Source organism: Rhinolophus sinicus, chromosome 3 (genome assembly GCF_057876585.1).
Source record: "Rhinolophus sinicus isolate RSI-liver-muscle chromosome 3, RSI-T2T, whole genome shotgun sequence".
In the NCBI taxonomy this organism is placed as follows: Eukaryota; Metazoa; Chordata; class Mammalia; order Chiroptera; family Rhinolophidae; genus Rhinolophus; species Rhinolophus sinicus.
This window is the reverse complement of record NC_142503.1, coordinates 118,322,064-118,343,534: the sequence shown is the minus strand read 5'-3', so window position 1 is coordinate 118,343,534 and position 21,471 is coordinate 118,322,064. Positions and strand designations below refer to the sequence as shown.

Here is a 21,471-nt window from a genome sequence, read left to right as displayed (position 1 = left end):
AATCTACTAGTTGTGGAGGGCGCAGCTCACTGGCCCATGTGGGAATCGAACCGGCAACCCTGTTGCTCAGAGCTCATGCTCAAATCAACTTAGCCATCCGGCCGCCCCCAAATATCGAAATTCTTAATGACTAGTGTTAGAAATATTCTATGAAAACTTCCTTTATTTGTAAAGATTACACAGATTTAAAGTGGACTCCTTCTACCTTCACCATATCACACTTGGCATAGTTGATCTAAGTGGAACCAGAATATACTGCCTCCTAATTTGGTCCTGTTGCTTCCAAACTATTCCAATAACGATAACATTTGTTGTGTTCTACAGGCATATGAAATGCTTTATTTAGACCATTTCTACAGCTTCTGCTTCAAAGGTTTTACATGCAGCATTCAAGCTTATCTTAATGAATACAATCTAGTCTTTGAGAGATCATGTATCATCAAGGTCTGCAGAGTTTTCATTGTCATTTGCAACAAGGGCTTCTCTGTTCTCATAAGTCCAGAAGCCATTCAGATCGATTAGAATGGTGGTGACTGTGTCTCCTTGATTACTGTTGATTAAATCCTGAAGAGAGATTTTCAAAGGATCCTTTGGTTTTACCATGTCAAAGATTTCATCCTGAAAGAGAGAAAAAAATATAATGAAATCTGATATATGATTCCCTTAATTTCTATCACACAGTGACTTAAAATTCAGGGCTGGCACTTGAGCTTATGTAAACTTTGTTCCGGTTTTTTCTTTTCCATTCAACAGATGGGCAGTCTCCTTTTCTCTAGTACAATCACAGGATTTCATTAGATTCCTTAGGTATGATAACTATTCATCACAGAGGAAGAAACTGAGGCTGAGTTTGTTTCATCCAAGCCACACAGTAATTAATAGCTAAACTATCTCATGCTGTTCTTTGAATACATGTTAACTAACTACTCATACTTTTCTGTTGGTGGTGATGAAGCAAAGCCTTGATTTAAAGTGCAAACTTTAAAGCTCTAAGTAAAAACTTAAATGCTTCAGAGCCAAGATTATGACAAAGCTTCATTTCCAATATTGATGTCAACCTTACACTCTAGACATTGGATGGGGGGGAGGGGTGGTATTAAAGAATTAGTCAATCCAGAATGACATTAAATTGTGCTAAAATTTACTGGAATAGATGGAAGAACCTCTTCTATATTAAGAAGTATACTATGTGAATACTTTCAAGGAATTAGTACGTTTTTAATCTTTTTGTAGTAAAATTACTCAGAGTATTGAGTAGCATTTAAGGAGGCCAATTATATTTTTAAAAGATTAGAACAATTCAGATAAATGAAATTATGAATTTTTAATCTTATATGTTTGTGAAACTGCCTTTTCTAGGTTGATGACCAATTACAATTAACTAGTTCTTAATTTGCCTGTTGCACAGCTTAAAATTTGTCTCACTTATATTAAATCAAAGTAGCCCTTTATCTTATACTTGGTTAAAATTGAATGGGGGGGGCAGCTGGTTAGCTCGGTTGGTTGGAGCACAGTGCTCTTGGCAGCGGGGTTGCTGGTTCGATCCCCACATGGGCCACTGGGCTGTGCCCCCTGCAACTAGTTTGAAACAACTGCTTGACTTGGAGCTGATGGGTCCTGGAAAAACACATTTAAGTAAATAAAAAGTAAAAAAAAAAAAAAAATGAATGGGTTCTTTTATTACATTACTCAACTTGAACCTGAATCAGTACTGGATACTCAGTGTTTTTCACAGCTGGTGCAAGTTTCAATACTAAAATGCTAAGTAGCAGCATGGTTTCAAATACTAGTTTTCATATTGTATGACTGATGTCTCCTTAAATAATACCAAATCAAGCAAGCCTTTGAAGTAGAAGAATAAAAATGTGCTCCAACCAAAATAATTTCCACATTAAAAATTCAGTTTACAGTGGAATAGTTTGCCAAAGGATGCAGGCTATATTGATTCTCTTATTAATTTTCAATAAAAGAGAATGAATGCTTTCAATGAGAACACAAGAGTAACAATGATAAAATCAAACTACAAAAATCATTAGTCTAATTGGTCTGTTTCTAATAATTTAAATATCAATTTGGAACAAATAAGAGCAAACACTTGATTTGGTTCTGTACTTTATAAGTTACTTTCATGTAAAATTTCATTTAATACAAATGATTATCTGGTGTTAATGTAAATTAAAGGAAAAAGTAACCTTGACATCTTGAAATGAAACAGGATCTTGTCCATGGATTTTCATTAGTTCCTGTATGGCCTGTATTTGGCAGAAACAAATCTGTAAATAAAAAATAAAATACACAATAGCCCCCATCCTGTCCCATGGCCCCTTTTTAGTTCCACTTCCTTTCCTATGCAGACCACAAGCCTCATTGTTTCAATCACTCTTGCCAATATTCTTAATTTCCTTCACCTGGCTTCACATCTACTCGGCAAAACTAAAAACTGGATCAGTGTAACCATCAACCTTTCTAGACCCACACCGTAGCTATTGAGCTTCAGAAAGAAACTATGCAAAACTACAGATTAGTGCTACCATGTAGGTAGGAATGGTTTTCCACCTCAGATGAGCCTTTAACTTGCCTAGCAATTATACTGTTCTGATCATCTCCCATTTCCCAGGAACACTGTTCATACCTTCGCTCTTTAAGACACCCAATTCACCACCGCCCCGCCCTTCCTACACTTTGCCATCTAAAAAAATGGAGGTAAATCTTCCCTCAACTCTTACAAACTAACAAAATACTGAAGAAAGTACAGTTGACCCTTGAACATTTCATGGGCTAGGGGCCCTGACCTCCCCACATACACTCGAAAATCCGAGTGTAACTACTAGTTGCCTACTAGGGCAAAAGCCTTGCCAGTAACATAAACTGTCAATTAACACATAATTTGTTATACGCATTATATACACGAGTCTTTAAGTAAGCTAGAGAAAAGAAAATGTTAAAATCATAAGAGAAAATACATTTACTATGCTGTATCAATACCATAAGTTTATGTCATCTGTTTACAAGATGAATCATCTGTCAGTACCTACATCAACATCGTCTTTTGATACGAAATATTGTTGATGTTATATATAATACTAACACTAGACACCAAAACTGAAAACGTGAAAAAAAAATCCGTATTATCAAGTATAATGATTCATGCATTGATAATGAAGCAGCAGCAGTAGGATTGCTTTATAATAGCGTAGGTGTAAAAGATATGATTGCTTCATGATAACGAAGTCTCCAAAAAATTTTTCAATATATTTATTGAAAAAAACGTGCATATAGGTGGACCCACACAGTTCAAACCTGTGTTCTTCAAGGGTCAACTGCACTGTGATCCAGTTGGACAAATATTTTAGGTGAGAGTCATTCACTGGAAAACGTGAAGCTTAAAATTCTTGGTAAATAGTCAATTTATGTTCCAAGTGCCTACTCTGTATGTGATGCCACCGATATCAGTGTGTAAAGGAAAACTCTTTGAAGTAGATGAGAATCTGGGTATAATCTTAGCTACTAGGCTACTGTGTTTCCCCGAAAATAAGACCTACCCAGACCATCAGCTCGAATGCATCTTTTGGAGCAAAAATTAATGTAATACCCCCGGTCTTACATTAATTTTTGCTCCAAAAGACGCTTAGAGCTGATGGTCCGGCTAGGTCTTATTTTCGGGGAAACACAGTAGTAGACCTGGATGGTACGCTCCACAGTGCACCATCCAGGCCCAGCTTTATTACTCGGATATTGAGGTGCAAAGGTTCTGTGAACAGCCCAGGATGCAGAGCTCAGCACCAGGAACATGTTTCCTTAGCCCACACAATCAAGCCCAGGTAAAAGAATAAAATAAATGCATGAAATATTTTAAATGTATTAAATAAAATTTAACATTCTAAATGTATAAGATACTATAAAGAAATCTTTATGAAAAAGGGTTGAGTGTTTAATTACCAAAAGACATATTTACTTTGTTTTCCTAAAACTTAATTTTCATTTAATATGTCTGCCTAAAGTGGGGGCATCCCTAGAATGGGTTAGCATTATCCTTTCAGATTAGCCACTAATGTAAGGCCAATTTTAAAAAATTGCATCCTAATCGTGGGATTGTAATTTACCCTACTATTTGCAGTCATTACTATCTAGAAGATCATAATGGAACGCCTTTTAGGGGATTTAACATGAAGTTATCGAGTATGTTCTATGAAACTCAGAAAAGTTATTTTAAAAGTACCAAAAAAGGTTTTAAATGGAAAGGAAATCAAAACCTTCAGGGGAAAATGGTTTATGACAACAATGTAAAAATGTTACTTTTGTTGTTAAAAAAACTTTTCTTCCTACTATTTATTGACCTTAACCATATAAAAATCACACTCTTCTAAAACCTAACTATAGAAATGTGGTGATGGAGTAGAAAACTACTGTACAAAACTACTCCATCAAGAAAAGTCACCTTTCAAATTGAATGATTTGTCTTAAAAGGGCAGACATTCCTATTTTTACACCTGCTGCATCTGGATGCTTATCAGGTAAGATACAATCAAATTCCACGTCAGAGCTCATCGTGTTATTCTCTCTCTGAGACTAAGTAAGGCACACATTAAGTCCGTCAGCAAATCTGTTTCGCACGGAAATGCAGCACACAATTCTAGCCCGTTTTTAAAGTATTTATCTTTTACAGCACAGCAATGAAAAGAATCTACAACCACCAAAGTCTACATAACTCCTGTGGAAAGGAGCTCCTTTTCTGAACTGTTTCCTTAAAGCTTCTGTAGGATTTTACACACTAGTTTTTGATCACCAAGAGCACAGCATTTCTCATGGATGTTTGTGTCTCCACTGGCTAGTATATATAGTCCCTGACATATATTTACACTCTGTTTCAGTATTCTACATCTAATCAAATCAGCATTGATTTAGCCCATTTATATTTTTAAAAAATAGAAAAAAACAAAACCAAAAATACTTGATTTCCTTCTGAAATCTGTTATGTAAACCCTTTTGTTAAATGTAAACATCACAAGTTAGATGCAATTGTCACCGAGTAGGTAATTTAAACCAAATGGTATAACATACCTTAAGGAACAACGACTCATTTACACAAATGAGACTTACCCTAAAGAAGTAATTAAGGGAAAAGACATTCAGATAGCCTTTGTTCTCAATATCAAGCAATTTGAAAATATATTGCAGAGCTGCAGGTTCTTTTCGGTTTTCTAATGCAAGAACAAAATCCAGGTAGGTCTTATAGTCCTATAGAAAAGAAAATGACATTCTTTGGAGGCCTTATTTGGAATCCACTTTTCAAGTGAGTATCTGATAATTTGAAGCTATTTTGCAATCAAAGGTGGCAAGTTATTTTTAATATGAAATGAGAAAACCATTGGTATACTCTGTGTTGGTTTCTAGGAATTTGATGTAGCAGTTAATCTGTGCAGGACAGTTTTGGGACACAGTTCATTTTCTTGAAAGATTTTCTGTGTTAAACCATAATTTTCTTTCATTATGTTTCTGAAATGGACAGGACAGTGACTAAGCTATCATACACTGCCATTAAATTTATCAAGCAATTTGAAAATATATTGCAGAGCTGCAGGTTCTTTTCGGTTTTCTAATGCAAGAACAAAATCCAGGTAGGTCATTTTGGAAGAAAAAAGTTTATCTGGAATGAACAGAACAGTATATTTTAATAGCTGTTTTGAAATAGTGTTTAGAAGTTTTAAATCTAGTCACAGATTACTTTTTTTGCATAGTTAAGAGAGGTAAAATACTTGGGAGAGCCTCACTTAGAAAAAAACATATTCTTGGAAAAGAGTTTTTAGGCTAAGATTAGGGATTCCTTTCTGTATAAATTGCAGCATAAAGTGCTACAGAGATGCAGCCTCATGATGGTCTAACTCCATACATAGTTGTAGCTTCTGATTTTCTTTATTCACCAGAAGCCATTAGTATAAGCTCCTGACTTATTTGAGATTTAGAGCCTGTCTATCGCAGACAGCTGTGGGAATCACGAAACAGCTTTTGTGCCTTTTTCCCCTTTTCCTTTGCAGTTGGCTAACAATGGTGTTATTTAGAAAACTGTTATTAAAGCTAAAAGATAATACATAGAACCCTGATTTTCTTCTAACAATATGGCCATTTCTTCAGCATCATTAGCTTGGAAAATGTGTCAGAACCTTAACACATGTTCTCAATAGCAAGAATGGTAATTTTAAAATACTGTTTAGAATTTCTCAAGTGTTTTGCAATAAAAGGACAAGTACATGTTAGTCAATCTTGAGCGACTAACATAGCCACTTATAGAGAGTAATACAATCTGATTCTTAGATTTAAATCATAGCATATGTGGTACTATATCTAACCTGGTAATTTAATGGATGCTCCATCTATATGAAGATAGTCAATAGGATTTGCCAATTTTTCAGATTTTTATTTTACTAGTCCACAACCCTTTACAATACGTACACTGATAATGAAATGAACAAAATATTAACATTTTCTATTGTCCTGAGTCCATAAAGGAAGTAATGTTGTAAAGCAAATTTACCTTAAAATGAAAGGCTCCAAATCTCAAACATTTTGATCAGTTACACATTTTAAGATAATGTTACACACTGATATAAAATGCTGTATCACATCAAGAAAAAGGTTTTTAGAAATTGTGGGAGCCTAAATTTTTAAAACTTATTAGATTTATTAGTACCATTTCTCCATCATAAGTGAGACACTCCTGGAAAACACGGTCTAAGAAGACATTGGTCATGGTTGCTGTTCCATAGCGGGAGAGTTCTTCTTTACTGAGCATACCATTGTGATCCTTATCAAGATTCAAATACTGGCCTTGGGAAGAAAGATGATAAAAAGATACTTATGACCAAATAAAATTCTAAGTAAAAGACAAAAGAATAAACACTAAGTTCTTTTTATTGGTTAATATTTTCATTTTCAAACTCCCCACTAAGGGTAGTGCCCTAACATCAGCTACCCCTGCAATCTGTATCAGAATAACCCTCAGGCCAGAACCAGTCAAAGAAAACCCATCACAAAGGCCATGGCCTTGGGTTATCTCCCTTACATCATCACTTGTTTTCAGTCTGCTTTTAGGACTTTCCTAGGATTCTGAATTAGATGGTGGTAAAGTTCAACAAAAAGCATTGAAATGCTCGTGCTTGAAAGCAGAAGTCAAGAATTCCAAAATAAGTCAAGACCACCCAATAGAATGTAACAGACAAATGAAACAGGAAAAGAGCAAACCATGCCCTAGACCTCCCTCTGTGGACCCTAAGAGCAACATTTTATCAAAATGCAAGACCATAGTTGATGTTCATAATGATACTTCTGAAAAGATCAAATTACATTCTGTATGTTCTATTAAAGAGTTAGAAAGTGTAGTAACTTAAGAGTTACAAAAATTTAAAACACTGGTATTTAAAAACAAGTAAATTTTAGTAATCTAGAATACTAGCTTTTAAAGTAATTAGACTACTTTGATCTTGAGATGAATTAGCCTATGTATGTCCTTTGAACACCAGTTAATTAGGAATGGATAATTCAAATTTTAGCTTTATGATAGTAACATACCATACACCCTTAGGGCAGAAGGAGCAGAAAACCAGTTTGTTTCTTGACTCTCCTTGGACAGTTCCTCATCCCTTAACTAAATGAACACAGAAACATAATTAGAAGATAGCAACTGTCAAGAGATATCATTAAGTAGTTTAAAAACATATTTACCTCCAATAAGTCATCTAGGAAGCTGCATGCTAAAATATCTTGAATTTTTATCTTCCCTTTAAAGAACAAAGAAATACAATTACTTAATTGCATTTTAAAAATGAGCAACTCAGTTTTATAAAAGTATTATTTTAGAAGAACAATCACCCAACTGATATTTTAAAGCTTCCTAGCTCTTATGCTCCAAAGTCTCTATTATTATATACTGCTATGAAAAGGGAAAGGTGCAGGGAATATTTAATAAAATCTCTACCTCATATGTCTATCTGTATACAGGCAAGGACTTTGATTTGGGCCTTCTGTCCCTTTCTGTGCCCCAGTTACATTTACTTAAGTCTCGCAGGTTTGAACAGTTAATAAAATGTACTGTTAATGAGGCCAAATTTACTAATCTGATTCTCATATAAGATAGGGAACTTGAGAAAGAAAAATACATCATGGCTAAATAGTTCTACTATCTCTCAATTTATATTTTTCATCAAAAAGAACAAGTCTCCAAATATATATCAGGGATAGCAAATTATATCAGAATAACTGGCTCCTGAGAACTGGAAGGAGCCATAGATTACCCAGTTCATACTTCATTTTAGAGATGAAGAAACTGTAAGGGATTAGATGACATGCCCACTGTCACACAGTTGGTTATGGTTGGTGCAAATAAATCATAAAAGATCTTTATATATTAATGGAAATGACAAAGAAGGAAAATAAAAAATGACTTTTCAAGATTTTCCTCTAGTTATTGAGATTTAAAAGTAATAATATCCTCATAATATTTAAGTTAGATAAGATTTTCTTTTACCTGTTCTTAGAGGGTCTAAAAAGAAGAAGAATTTCCTAACTGCTGTACAAACATAAAAGGAGTAAAAAGATTTTTCCAGCCCATCTAATTGTGGCAAAGTAGGGATAAGTTCCAATATGTAGTTTTCTAAATCCTGAAAGAAAAAAACAAAATAAAACTTTCAAGTCTTAAACATCTGATCTTGTTTCTTCATTAGCTCCTGGAATATAATTTCAGTGCTAAAGATTATTCAGCGTTAATACTATATTAATGATAAAATAAATTCATAACTAGCTTAGTGGTAAAACTATTTTATATTAAATTTGTTTCTACTAATTTACGTTTTATTTAAATTTTACAATATTTTTGAATAGATAATACATTCTACATAGTTCCAAATTCAAAAGGGACAAAAAGTATTCACTGAAGTTTGCCTCTCACCTAGTTCCTCTCCCCAGAGGTAACCTATACTATCAGCTTCTGATGTATCTTTCCAAAGATAACTGATGCACATACAAGCCAATACATATATACGAGTATGCATATTTCCTTTCCTCTTTTCCACTGCATACAGCAGCACACCACGCAAATTTTTCTGTATCTTGCTTTTATCGCTTAACACTATACTTTGCAGTCAATTCCATATTGGCTCTCAAAGAGCTTCTCTTTTTTTTAAAAAAAAAATCTATGTATTATTTCAGATATACCATAATCTATTTATTCTAATGATGGACCGTTAGGTTGTTTCTAATCTATAGCAACACTAAAAACAATATTATGGGGGCTAAGCAAATATTTTATTTACAGATATGGAAGAATACAGGATATAGTTTCTGTAAGTGGAATTGCTGGATCAAAGCATATGCACATTTATAATTATGATAAGACATTAGCCAACTGCCCACCACCCCATAAAACCCATATCCATTTTATACTCCCACCAGCAATGTGAAGGCTATATCAACAGTTCCCAAATTGCGCCCTAGGAGTGCTACACTAAACTCAAAGGGGTGCAGCAGGGTATTTAAGCTTTTTGAGGAAAACATAGCAACATCTGTGCAGACAGTGCCTGAGCTATGGCTCAAGGTAGTTCACATTTTCATCATTAGTTTGAAATACATATTCCTTTTGATGACATCAATCTTAGCAAAGCTAGGCTCTTGGTGGTTGCGGTAATAAAGCAAGTACCACACAAAAATTAGTGTGAAAGAGGAAGTGAGAATGATTGCGTCCAATATAATCTCCAGATTGTGAAGCTATACAGTGCTCCCTGGGCACACACATTCCATTGGTAACTGTTATTTAAGAATGAAGTAAAAATATTGTTTTCTTTTAACTTATGTGTATTTATTCAAATGGGCAGTAGGATAAGTTTAATGAATATTTCCATGAAAATGTTTAGAACTAACTGGTTAATAAATGGAACTGTTAGGTATTTCTTTCAGCCTAGAGGCATTATGAATAAGTTACTGAGACAATAAGGGCACCATGAACTGAAAAAGTTTGGGAAACCATGGCCATTTTACATTCCTTCATTAAAAGTGTTATCCAACTTTTTGATCTCTGTCAATCTGATAGGTGAAAAATGGCATTTTAATGTAGATCTATTCAACATTTCTCTTACATGAAGTTAGTATTTTTTCTTATGATTAAGAAGCATTTTTATTTTGCTTTCTGCAAACTATATTCTTTGCCCAGTTTTGTACTGGGTTAGTAGCCATTTTCTTATGATTTCTAGGAGCTTTTTATACATTAGGATAATCGGCCATTTGTTTGTGACTGAGTTTCAGGTATTTTTCCCACTTTGTTTTCTTTTAACTTTGTTTATTACAGTCTATAGACTTTTTAAAAATGTAGCTGAAGTTATTATTTTTTAGATGTCTCAGTTTTATCATACTCAGAAACGCTTTCGCTATTCCAAGATTATATATTTAAAAATATCTCCTAGTTTTTTATGCTTATTTTAACAATTTTGTTACTCTTGTTTTAGCCATTGTAAAGAATAATGTTTCTAGTTGATGAGACATACTTTATAATTTAAATTGTAGAACAGACGGCATCCCAAACTTGAGTCCAAAATGGGATTTTTACCATCCCCAACCCTGGTCCTCACCCATTATTCCCTATTATAGCAGTTATTCAAAACAAAAATTTATTCAAAATAAAAGCAGTTATTCAAAATACAAATTTTAAACTCATCTTTGGTTCACCAAGGACCCTACCCTTTACCCCCAACATCTAATCCAATAGCAAATTTTTGGGGTGTGTGTGTGTGTGTGTGTGTGTGTGTGTGTATGTGTCCAAAATATATATTAACTTAATCTGTTACTGGCTCTTTCTCCAGCCATCACCCTGGCCTGGCCATTATCACTCCTGACCTGGACTATTATAGTAGCCTAACTATTCCTTCATGTACTCGAGGCTCCTTACAATCCATTCTCCACACAGTACCCAGAGTGATCTTTTAAAATGTTAATCATATCCTAACAGACTCAGCTTAAAACTTCTAAGGGCTTCCAAACTCCTTACCATGGCCTAAAGGGCCCCACATGTGGTCTTTGCCTACTTCTCTCTCCAACTTCAGTCTGTCACTAACTCTTGCTTACATGTTCTAGCCACACTGGCTTCCTTCTGTTCCTAGAACAGGTCAGGTTTAACTCTGTCTTGGGGACACTGCCCTTGCTCTTCTCTCTCTATTATACATCTCCATAGGGCTGGCTTCTTTCTCATCCTTCACAACTAAAACTCAATCACTTTCTCAAAGAGGTACCCTTCCATCTTATCTAAAACAGCTGCCCAACCCCAGTCATATTCTTTCCCATTACCCTATTTTATTATTTTTGTAGAACTTGTCATTATTTGAAATTATCTTGCTTATAATTTAGTGTCTGCCTCTCCACTCTGCTAAAAACAAACAAACAAACAAACAAAAACATGAACAAAAAAATTCCCTAAGAGCAAGGCTTAGAATAGTACCTGGCACAAAGTGTTTGGTAAATGCTCATTTAATAAGATTTAATAAGTGAATGAAAGTTTGCTTATATTACTCAAATTACAGACGTTGGCTCTGGAAATCACTGTCTTTTAAATGAAGAGTCTGGTTTCAAAAGGCAAACTGCTCAGGGTAGGAGAAATATTTTTTTTAAGAGAAATGTTTTTTTTTCATTGAGAGAAGGGAAAAATCACTCCCTTTTAAACACAACTACAGAGATATACTGTTGCTTTTCTCTTCCCTCTCTTCATCCATTTTTCCATTTTTGTTTCCATTCATGGAAAAAGGCAAGAAGTATGTTTTGTAAACCAACCAACGGCTGAGAAGAATTCTCAGAGCTACAGGAATACCCCAATATCGACCTGAATAAGTATCAACATGTGGCTAATATATCTTTCTTGCTAGAGAGAGATGGATAGAAGCAAGAACCTTTTATTGTCAAGTTGATCTGAACCTTAAAGTTCAAGAATTGTACTGTTCCCTAGAAAGGTTTCAAAGTGTAAATGTTCAGTATGAGCTAACAGATTCTATCTACAGAAACCTGGATAAAGCAGACTGCAACAAATCACAACAGGAAACAAACTATAACAGGGAATTGTCTTTAAATCTTACATTTGAATATTTATTTAAGTGATTAATTAACTTGGTTCATATTTATGCCTAACTCCCATCCCCTTTTCCTAATGACCCTAAAAAGGACAACTTATTTGGGGAAAAAACCTGAGCTAAAAAGAAGCATGTCCATATAACTTATATACTCACACTGACAAGAAGCATAGCCATTTGGATCATGAGGCTATAATTCTCTGTTGATAACATGGCCTAACTACGTTAATACCTAATGGGAAATAAACAGCCTCTTGGTAACTGATGTTACAACCTAAAACTACAGGTGGGAAAAGTCACGTTCTTTTTCTCCTATGTATTTCCTAAAAGAGGAAAAATTCCTGGCCCTTACATTTTAAAACAGTCATACATTGATAACACCCATGAATAACCAAAAGTTTTTCACTGTTTCTACATTCTTCTTACGGTTTCCTTTAAAAGACTTTTTTTTAAAAAAGGGGAGGGGGGGCTAGAGAAAATAATCTAAAAAGGAATTTTTGTAGTCTACATTTTAAAAAAAATTTTTAGTAGCATACGTTATTTGTAAAAACAAAAAGAGACACAAAACAAAAATTCATCTGTAATCCCAACATCCAGTGATAACTATTGTTAACATTTTTATTTCTACAGTAGTTATTAAAGTAGGTTAATACTTACAGATTCCCGAAGGTACCCTTGTCCTGCAACATCGTATAAACTGAGTCCTATTCTTGTTTGATGAAGCCAAACTGACAATAAACATGAAAATTAAATTTAATTAAGAGCTATCCTTTAGCATATATATGGACAAAAGGAGAAAAAGAGCTAGATTAGATGGACAAGCTAATCTAATAAGTCTATGAACACATTTATTCTCACACATATTACTTATTGATTAACACCAAAATTGTTCAAAACAAAATAAAAATACCATAGAATTAACAGTAGATATCAACAATTCTACCATGCCTAAAGTGACAATTAAAGTTGATGCCCTTGAAGATATTGCTCCTTACTTTATTAAACTTGGTGTTCCACCAAACAGGGACAGTGACAGTATAATGTTAGGCTTTCAATGAAGCTGATTTTATTCTACTGAGGTTAATTATTGCAACTAAATATTAGTTAACAATTATACACGTAGGACTTCAGATCATTATGGAACTTAAAGGAATCACAACAACTCCAAGTTGTTTGGTTAAAAACTCCTTGAATCTGATGCTACAGTTGAGTTTCAAACTATCCTCTTAGGCAACTCAACCTGTAATAAATATACTGGTGAAATAAAATTAGCAATGAATTAAAATTATTTCAAATCACCATACATTAAAACTCTTGGTTCAGCTTTTGATATATCTAGTTAGCTAGTATATTTAGGATACGTGAAGTTTTTATTTTGTTTTTTTATAAAAATGAACCCAAATTTATGGTAGAAAATTTCAGCTCTAGTAAGTTCCAGGAGAGACTCATACTAGGAAAACAAATGTTGGTCAAAAGACAAGAAATTCTGCTATTAGAACTTATTAAATAAGAGTTGTTTCACATGAAAGGGATACTATAAAAGCATGGACCAAAAACCTATTTGATTACAGAAAAGAGTAGTTCAAGCACAATGAAAATGAAATTACCTTTTCTCATGACATAATTAAAGAACTGCATGATAGAAATTCTTCCGTAAGAATCTGTATGAAGGAGTTTAGCAAAGACTTTTGCTGTGAAAAACTGCCTACGGAAAGGAAACAAAGATTAAATCAGTTGCCAACATAACATAAAGATGACTTCTACATGAATTAATAGCAGCATAAATTCAAACAATAAAAAATCAAAGTGGTGGAAAAACATCAGTGACAACTATAGTTCTAAACTTAATTTTAAGTCATACATCTTTGCATTCTATGGTCTTAAACATGAAGGTCTGTAGTGTTGTAAATAAATCATATTATTTCTTTTAATAACTTTATACCAATGTAATTTTTTTGACTAAATAATTTTATTAAACTCCATGAATAACTCAAATTGACTCAGTGTCTTACCATTGACTAAAATTTTCACTAACATTTATTTGAGGCATTTAAAATGCTTAATGTAACATACTCCTTTGTTAAAATATCATTCTTACTTGCACTTTGGTCCAGCCTTTTCACCAACCTTCAAAAAATTTTCATAATTAATCATTGCTTCCTCTCCAATCATAGGTGGTGTCTGGTGCTTGTCCAACAAAAACCATAAGTTCTTAGAAGAATTGCAGAAAAGGAGATGTTATAATTAACAGAACAAAATTTAAAAACATAGTTGAATATGTTATTTACATTGAAGTGATAGTCTGATAGCAGAGTTAATATTAAGATGAATCTCATTCCTACTATCCTTTTGATTACTAATAACACAATAAAAATAAACATCTATAGCACCTCTTTAATCCATGTAACTATATGCTGTGGATAGTTATCCCTACTTTATAGATGAGAACTGAAGCCCAGAAAAGTTAAGTCCATTGCCCGAGATCATAGAGCATGGCTGGGATTTGAACCCCTACAGTTTGACCCTACCGTAGTGGTTCTCAACTTTGGCCTCACATTAGAGTCACCTTTAAAAAACAAAACTATCCTTGGGAGATCCACCCCTGTAAGCTCTGCAACTGATTCTGGTGGGAACCATTTCTCCAGAGCAGATGCTTTCACCCGTTCTGCAGTACTGGCTCCATCAAGGCCCCGTAAGGTCCTATATGACATTAAGTAGTACAAGTAAGAAACGTCTAACATCCAAAGCAAGTTTTTATTTCATTCCTACCTGTAATTCTTCATTATCTAACAGTTCTCTGCTTTTCCTTTGCAGAAAGACAGCTCTGGATTCCTCTCTTAATTTCTGTAGTAAGACTTCATCTTCAGCTGGCAGCTAAAAATACATTTTGGAATTAATTTCTACACTTAAATTCTAGACTACTAGATTATGTAAAATGTATCTGGCCTCATGAAATAACTATGACATTGCCTCAAATTACTTTTGGTATCTCAGTTTTGCTTAACTTCAAGTCATCATCCATTTAAAAAGTTCATTTAACAAAAAGAGATCCACAGAGAATTCAATAGTTAGCAAGGCCATATGCTTGCCCAATAAAAGCTAATGGTCTAGCCCAAGTTTATATTGTTAGAGCACTGTTTCCACTGCAAGCTTAGACTGATAAAGAATTAGATTAGGACTAGCTGAAGACTGGCAGTCTTAGCCAAGTATGCCTTTTGAGACTGGATCACCTTACTTTGTGGAGATGGTCAAGCCAGTGTCTATTACGTTGGCCTCCAAGACAGGGGTTCTGCCCACGCGGGAGATTTCCATAAACAGGGCTTCAAAATGACTCATTCCAACTCCACTTCATATAACGTGCTTTGAGGATTTCTTCTTCCTTTTCTGTATCTTTGTCCCACTAACTGTAGCTATGTAACCCCTAGTCCAAACTAGGGGTTATGGTTTTCACCTTTCATTTCCAAGAACTAAGATGCCATCCCTCCCATCAAAAGGAATAGAGAAGGAAGAAGCACTAGAAGGTGAGGCCAGGCTGAGATACACTGTGCTCCAGTCTAGTCAACCAGCTAATCAGCCAGGGGAGGAGCCATGACCAAAGACGGATGATAGCTGGTTTCTCTGAAGCAGTGGAGAGGAAGAGGAAACAAGGGAAATAACACCGGACAAATCCATTCGACTAAAATTCCAAAATTAACTTTTCTATCGTGGTTATATTTGACATATTACTGAATAGGTCTCATTCTTTTTAGTAGCCTTCAGTTTCAGCTGTAAATAGCTGTTTTAATTTATGACCTTCTTCAAAGACTTCTTTACAGTTTTGGCACAAGAAAACACAACTGAGTATTAACTCTTCAAGTTTTCCATTCTCAATCTATTTGTCAGTTTAGCCTTGAGCAAAACATTTTACACCTTATACCACAATTAAAAGACAAAGTTAAAAATTAGGATCAGACATAATCCAGCTTCACCTCTCTTTCCTGAGCTCCCAGATTCATATGTTAAATATACACTTGACAAATCTACTGGGATGTCTAATAGGCATCTCAAACTTAATATATTTAAAACAGAACTCTTGATTTTTCTCCTTCAAACCCATTACTCTCAGTCTTCTCCAGCTGAGTAAAAGGCGCTTCTGGACATTCACAGTGTCTCAGGTCCAAGACCTAGGAATCCCTGGTACCTATATCCAGTCATCAATAAGTTCTTTCAGCTTTACCTTAAAAATATAACCCAAATCTTTTCACTTCTTATGTCTAAAGCTTCCTAGCCTGAGACACCATCGTCTTTCTAGTGTGGTACTCATCCTTTTGATATTTATTTGTAATTTAACATTTTTACCTCCCCAAATATACCATGAGCTTCTCAAAAGCAGGACCCATGTCTTACTTATTGGTACTGGGTAACATACAAATACAGTGCTTGGTACATTATAGCTGCTAAATAAATGTTTGTTGAATGAGTGAATAAATTATTGGAGGAATTAAAAAAAATTATGATCAACTAAGTATACCTAAGTTTTATAAAAAGCCTGACAACCTAATCCAATAGAACACCTACTACTAATATCCATAATAAAAATTATGAAGAAAAAGCCGATAGCTCAAAAAGTAGGCAAACAACTTTGTGTGTTTATAGTAATTGATAAGAAAACTCAAGATTTTATCAGCTCCAAAGTAATGGTAAGATAAAGAATGAAATAATATATAAAATTTAAAATATAGTCCTCAATTTATTTATAAGATACAAGATTTTTATCCAAAATTTTCAAAATTAATTTTATTTATAAACTCCACAAGACATTTGCTTAGATACTACTTACCCTATAATAAAACCGGGGAATGGTCTTATAGAATTCATTCGTGTTTTTTCTACCTCCTTTCCATTCTGAGTAGTATTTGGTAAATAAATCCATTTCTTCATCTTTTAACTCTTGCTCACTTTTTTTTTCTGGTAACAAGTAGATTAAGGGGGGAAAAGCACTTTTAAAATCAAACAATATTTTTCTCAGGTCATCTATCTACGATTGTCTAATTACAGTGCAAAAAAGGCCTTCACAGTTGTGCTTAGACACTGAACATCTATATTAACTTTCTTGAAATACCAACAATCACTATCTTCCACTGAAAAAGCCTCCCCTAAATCCTCAAATCTTAGCTGCTGCTTCCACTTTTTTTTTTTTCATCACTATACTGTCTCTTCCTCTAGTCAGTGCCTTTCTTATAGACTGCTGGCATGTTCCTAATTCACTCAATCAAAAGTGTATACTGAGCACCTACTATGTACAGAGCACTCACTGTACTAGACACCAGGGCAAGAGTGGTGGGAAAGCAGGCACAGCCCTTGACCTCATGGAGTTTCAGCCTCTTAATCACAGTTCCTCTACCTAAAGCAAAACCCTTCCATCTGAAGCTCACACATCAGGATGCTATGACCCTCCAACCCGCCTGCTGCTGGCACACAGCTGTCTCATTTAGCCATTCCTCCATACTTATGTGTAGACCATGGCGACTGGTACACAGCGTTCTTTTCCTCAATGCCCTGCAATCATCAAGGAAGAATAAGTATTTATGTGAGTGACGGTGACCCCTCAACTCTGAAGGCTTTCACCTCTACTCTACTGTGTCACCCCGTTCCATGGCAAGACCACAGATCTTATCTGCTCCTCTTCTGAAATCTTAAATGCTAATATATTCTCAGATAATTTTTCTCTCCTTGTTATTCAAAACCTCCCTGCCGTAATACCTGCACTTCAGCCTCACTGAGATCTTCAATTCTATGGTCTATATTCTCAAAAGTTTATTTTCCTCCTCCTGGTCTCACTTCCTTCCCGACATGCCTGTAGTTCTTCCCCTAAACTCTTCTTATGCCTACATTTCTCCCACATCTGCCATGTTAACTTTTAACTTTGAACCAATCTTAACAAACTAATTTGTTTACTATGGCTTAATGCTGTTGGAGAAAACTGCAAAATTTTGGTCCCACAAATTTACTTCATTTACTAATAAGTCAGCTTCTAAAAAACATCAGTATATATTCTATTTACCCTTAATGTTCCCTTGGTGACTGACTGTTCCAAACTGTCACTACATTCCTCAAACCCCCTCTGTGTACACTTTAACGGACGACAATCCCTCCCAGTTCATCGAAAATTGAGTCTACTGGGCACGGATAACCATAAATATCTAAGTGGAGCGGAAGGACAGGAAGGTATCAAATCTGCATCTTACTTTCTTCCTGCCAGTTTCAGAGGAAGAAGGTATCTCTTTTCTTACTCAAGGCTAACGCTTCATTCCACCTGAGAGTTTAATCTCAGCCATTGCAATTCTCCTGTAAGTTGTTCAATCACTTATTTCCTTCTCTATTCAGTATCTTCAATTTCTTCATCTCTACTGGCTTTTAACTTAGAAATACACTGAGATCTCTCCAATTCCCTCCCCCTCCCCCTAAAAAACCTCCTTCTTTTCTACCTACTGTCACACAAAACTCCTTCCTTTCTCATTCACTTTTTCAAATGAAAGTCTATGTTGGCTGTCTCTGCTTTCTTACCTCTCATCTCTTTATACAATCCTGCTTCTGTTCTTACCACTCTACAGAACCTGTTCTTGCCAGGGCAACCAACGACCTAATTGTTTAGTTTAATGGGCACATCTGTCCTTGATTTCTCTGTTAAATTTGATACTGTTGATGATTCTAACCTTTTCTCGGCTTTTAAGAGATCACACTCTGTTAATTCTCCTATTTTCTGGCCATTTCTTCTTTTCTGTTAATCCTTCTTCCTCTGTAATTTCAACTTTCATAGCATAATTTCTAAATCCAAAACATATGTCACCGCAATATTAAGTTGCTGGTGAGAAGAGGAAGAAAAGCAAAGATCGAGAAGAGATGACTGGTGAGGAAGGAGAACTAATAGAGTATGTCTTCCAGAAACCAAGAAAGAATGTGTAGGAGACAGAAAAGTGAGGCATAGCAACAGGTGGAAGTTAAGACAAGAAAGTCTCTTTCAAATTGGAGAAAGACCACCATGTTTATATGCTTAGGAGAATGACTAAGAAAGAGAAATTGATGATTCAGGAGAGAGGGGATGACTGCAGGAGTATTTTTTTTGAGTAGGCAAAAATGGAATCCAGCAAAAAGGATGGGATCTAGCACACCAATGAAGGAAACAGACTTAAATAGAAGTGGCACAATCTATATGATTTAATTCTGATTTTGTCATCTCTACCAACATTAAAGTGTACATTCTACAAGGACAAGAATTTGTATCTGTTATGTTTACTGCTATAGGCTAGAAAGGTACTTGGCCCCTAACTGACTTGCAATGGAGTGGGTTTGAGAGTGAAGGGGAGGAGAAAGCACAAGTACAGGTAATTTTTCTGAGGTTTCCTATAACGGACGCAGAGAAATGAAGCAAATGCTGGAGAGGAATATGAGATCAAATGATTTTTTTAAAGATGGGGGTTATTACAGCATGTTTGTTAGAGCTGATGGAAATGATCCAGTAGAGAAGGAAAATTTGATGATGCGTGAGAGAGAGGATAAGGCCAGAGTGAATTCAGTGAATAAAAGAAAGGGAACACATCTAGTGTTGAAGAGTAGAGCGACTGTCTCAAATAGGAGCACGGACAGTTCCCCATTTTAATAGTGGGGACAGAGTGTACCAGCACCTATGGTGGAAAAGAGACTGATAGTAATGGTAGATGAGAACCTTTGCTTCTACCTTCTCAAACACACACACACACACACACACACACACACACACACACACACACGTTTATCAGCTGAAGGTAAGGAGTAGGTAGGCTGCATTGGAGGGTTGGACATTTGGGAGATGAGAACTGCCTTAGCGTGTTAGAGAGTGAATGTCTAGGGAAACACGGAAGAAGTGTAAATGAATGACTGAAACACCTACTTTCGATTAGTGAACATGCATTAAAAATGAGACAATGCGCCTTGGTTCCCTCTTCCTCCAGCCACTTTCAGTGCCCTGGAAAGGGTAGTTTTAACCAAGTTGGTTAACAAGCAAGTCTGAAGGAGGGGGAAAAGGACACAGAAAAAATGAATTATGAAATCTAAAATGGATAAGGAGGGAAGTGAAAAGTGTGACAGTAAAAAGGCGGTAGGATCGATGGATTATAGGCTCTGGTAGGATCGAAGAGTTATTGAAGCCAGAGTTTTCAATGATTCCTCACGAGTCTAGGTCAAAACCATGTAAAGAGAGCTTCTCAGTCCCGCAAATCATTTATTTCCCAGGGAAGTGTGGGTCAAACCTCTCTGGATCTCGAAACCACATTGCTCTCTGCCCGCTTTGTCAGGCGAGGTTTCACAGAAGCGGACAGCGCGGCTCCCAGTTGCTGCCCCTCCCATTCTCCCTCCACCTCCAGTTTAGGGCCGGGCTCCCTCCGTGGGCAGCGCCTCCCAAACTCACTGTTTGGACCGATGTTGGGCGTCGCTAACCGCCGGCGAAGAACTTCTTTCCAGTCCATGACAGACTCCCGCGCAGCAGCTCCTGCATTTGCAGTTTACTAACCGCTCCACCCGCTACTAACTCAGACGTCAAACACCGCCCAGCCCCGTAAAGGCTGGGAAGGCCGCTCCACCGCCATCTTGGACATGGGCGGAAGTCGGCTAGGGAGGAAAAAAAAAAAGATTACTGTAGCCGCTGCGGAGGATACCGCGATCACACTAACAGCAGGGAAAGCAGACGTGAGATAGAAAAGGATCCTCCTTAAGGCAGCCTCCCAACTTCACAACGCCCGGTTTTAAAGGTGCAGAATAAGGAAGCCCGTGCTTTTATTTTATGTTGGGCCTCTGGCGCGAGTGCACCACGTGACTCGAGTCCTTTGGCATTTCCGGCTCAAGGGAAGCGCTTTCCTCCTTCACAATTTCTTCTCATTGTTGGTTACGGATATCTGGAGGCCCTAAAGGTTCCCCTGAATGTAGCAGATGCCTTCAGCATCCGCCTCAGCCCCATCCTGCCACTAAAAGCTTCAAAATCACCTTTTTTCGCCGCCTGGCCCAGCTAAACGCCGGCGTCCACTTCAGTCACGCCCCCAATGCCGGCGCCCTCGCGGTGCATTGTGGGCCGGTAGTGTCCGCCGAGGTTATGGTTGCGTTAATTAAGCGTGAGTGTTGGGTGAGTTGTAGAATGAAGTGAACTTCGTTTGTGATCAATCTACACCTCCCTTCCTTATCTGAGTTGTTGACTCGGCTCCCTGCCCACCTCCCCCACCCCATTCCTTCATCTGCGGAGTTTGGCGGTGTGGGGAGTATTTTGCAGGGGCAGGGTCCCTAGATTTTGGCTTTTGTAACTACCCTTGCTACTGGTGGGTCTGGGGTTGGGGGCTCCTGGTCGCGGTTTTCAGCAATGCTCCCA

General features: G+C 36.3%; 2 protein-coding genes across 5 annotated transcripts in view; one reads left to right on the top strand and one right to left on the bottom strand.

Moving 5' to 3' along the window:
• Window positions 1–143: 143 nt before the first annotated feature.
• PPP2R3C (protein phosphatase 2 regulatory subunit B''gamma) lies at window positions 144–21,167 on the bottom strand. 2 transcript variants are annotated; one of them, XM_019750451.3, is made up of 14 exons: window positions 21,096–21,167; window positions 20,524–20,723; window positions 16,918–17,045; window positions 14,868–14,972; window positions 14,197–14,309; window positions 13,706–13,803; window positions 12,756–12,826; window positions 8,522–8,654; window positions 7,720–7,775; window positions 7,567–7,642; window positions 6,689–6,825; window positions 5,101–5,238; window positions 2,193–2,252; window positions 144–618 (listed from the first exon to the last, which is right to left on the bottom strand). In XM_019750451.3, the coding sequence occupies exons 2-14, from the start codon at window positions 20,579–20,581 to the stop codon at window positions 430–432; spliced, it is 1,362 nt and encodes a 453-aa protein (XP_019606010.1). In that variant the 5' UTR covers window positions 20,582–20,723; window positions 21,096–21,167; the 3' UTR covers window positions 144–429. The 2 variants fall into 2 exon arrangements, with proteins under 2 accessions (XP_019606010.1, XP_019606009.3); XM_019750450.3 differs by lacking the exon at window positions 21,096–21,167 and having other exon boundaries at window positions 308–618; window positions 2,193–2,273; window positions 20,524–20,717.
• PRORP (protein only RNase P catalytic subunit) overlaps window positions 21,097–21,471 on the top strand; it is a 118,302-nt gene continuing 117,927 nt past the window's right edge. For 2 of the 3 annotated variants that reach the window (XM_088796875.1, XM_019750448.3), the window contains exon 1: window positions 21,097–21,231. The gene's annotated coding sequence lies outside the window, so the exon portion shown is untranslated. The remainder of the gene's footprint in view (window positions 21,232–21,471) is intronic. The other variant, XM_019750449.3, reaches the window with a different exon arrangement.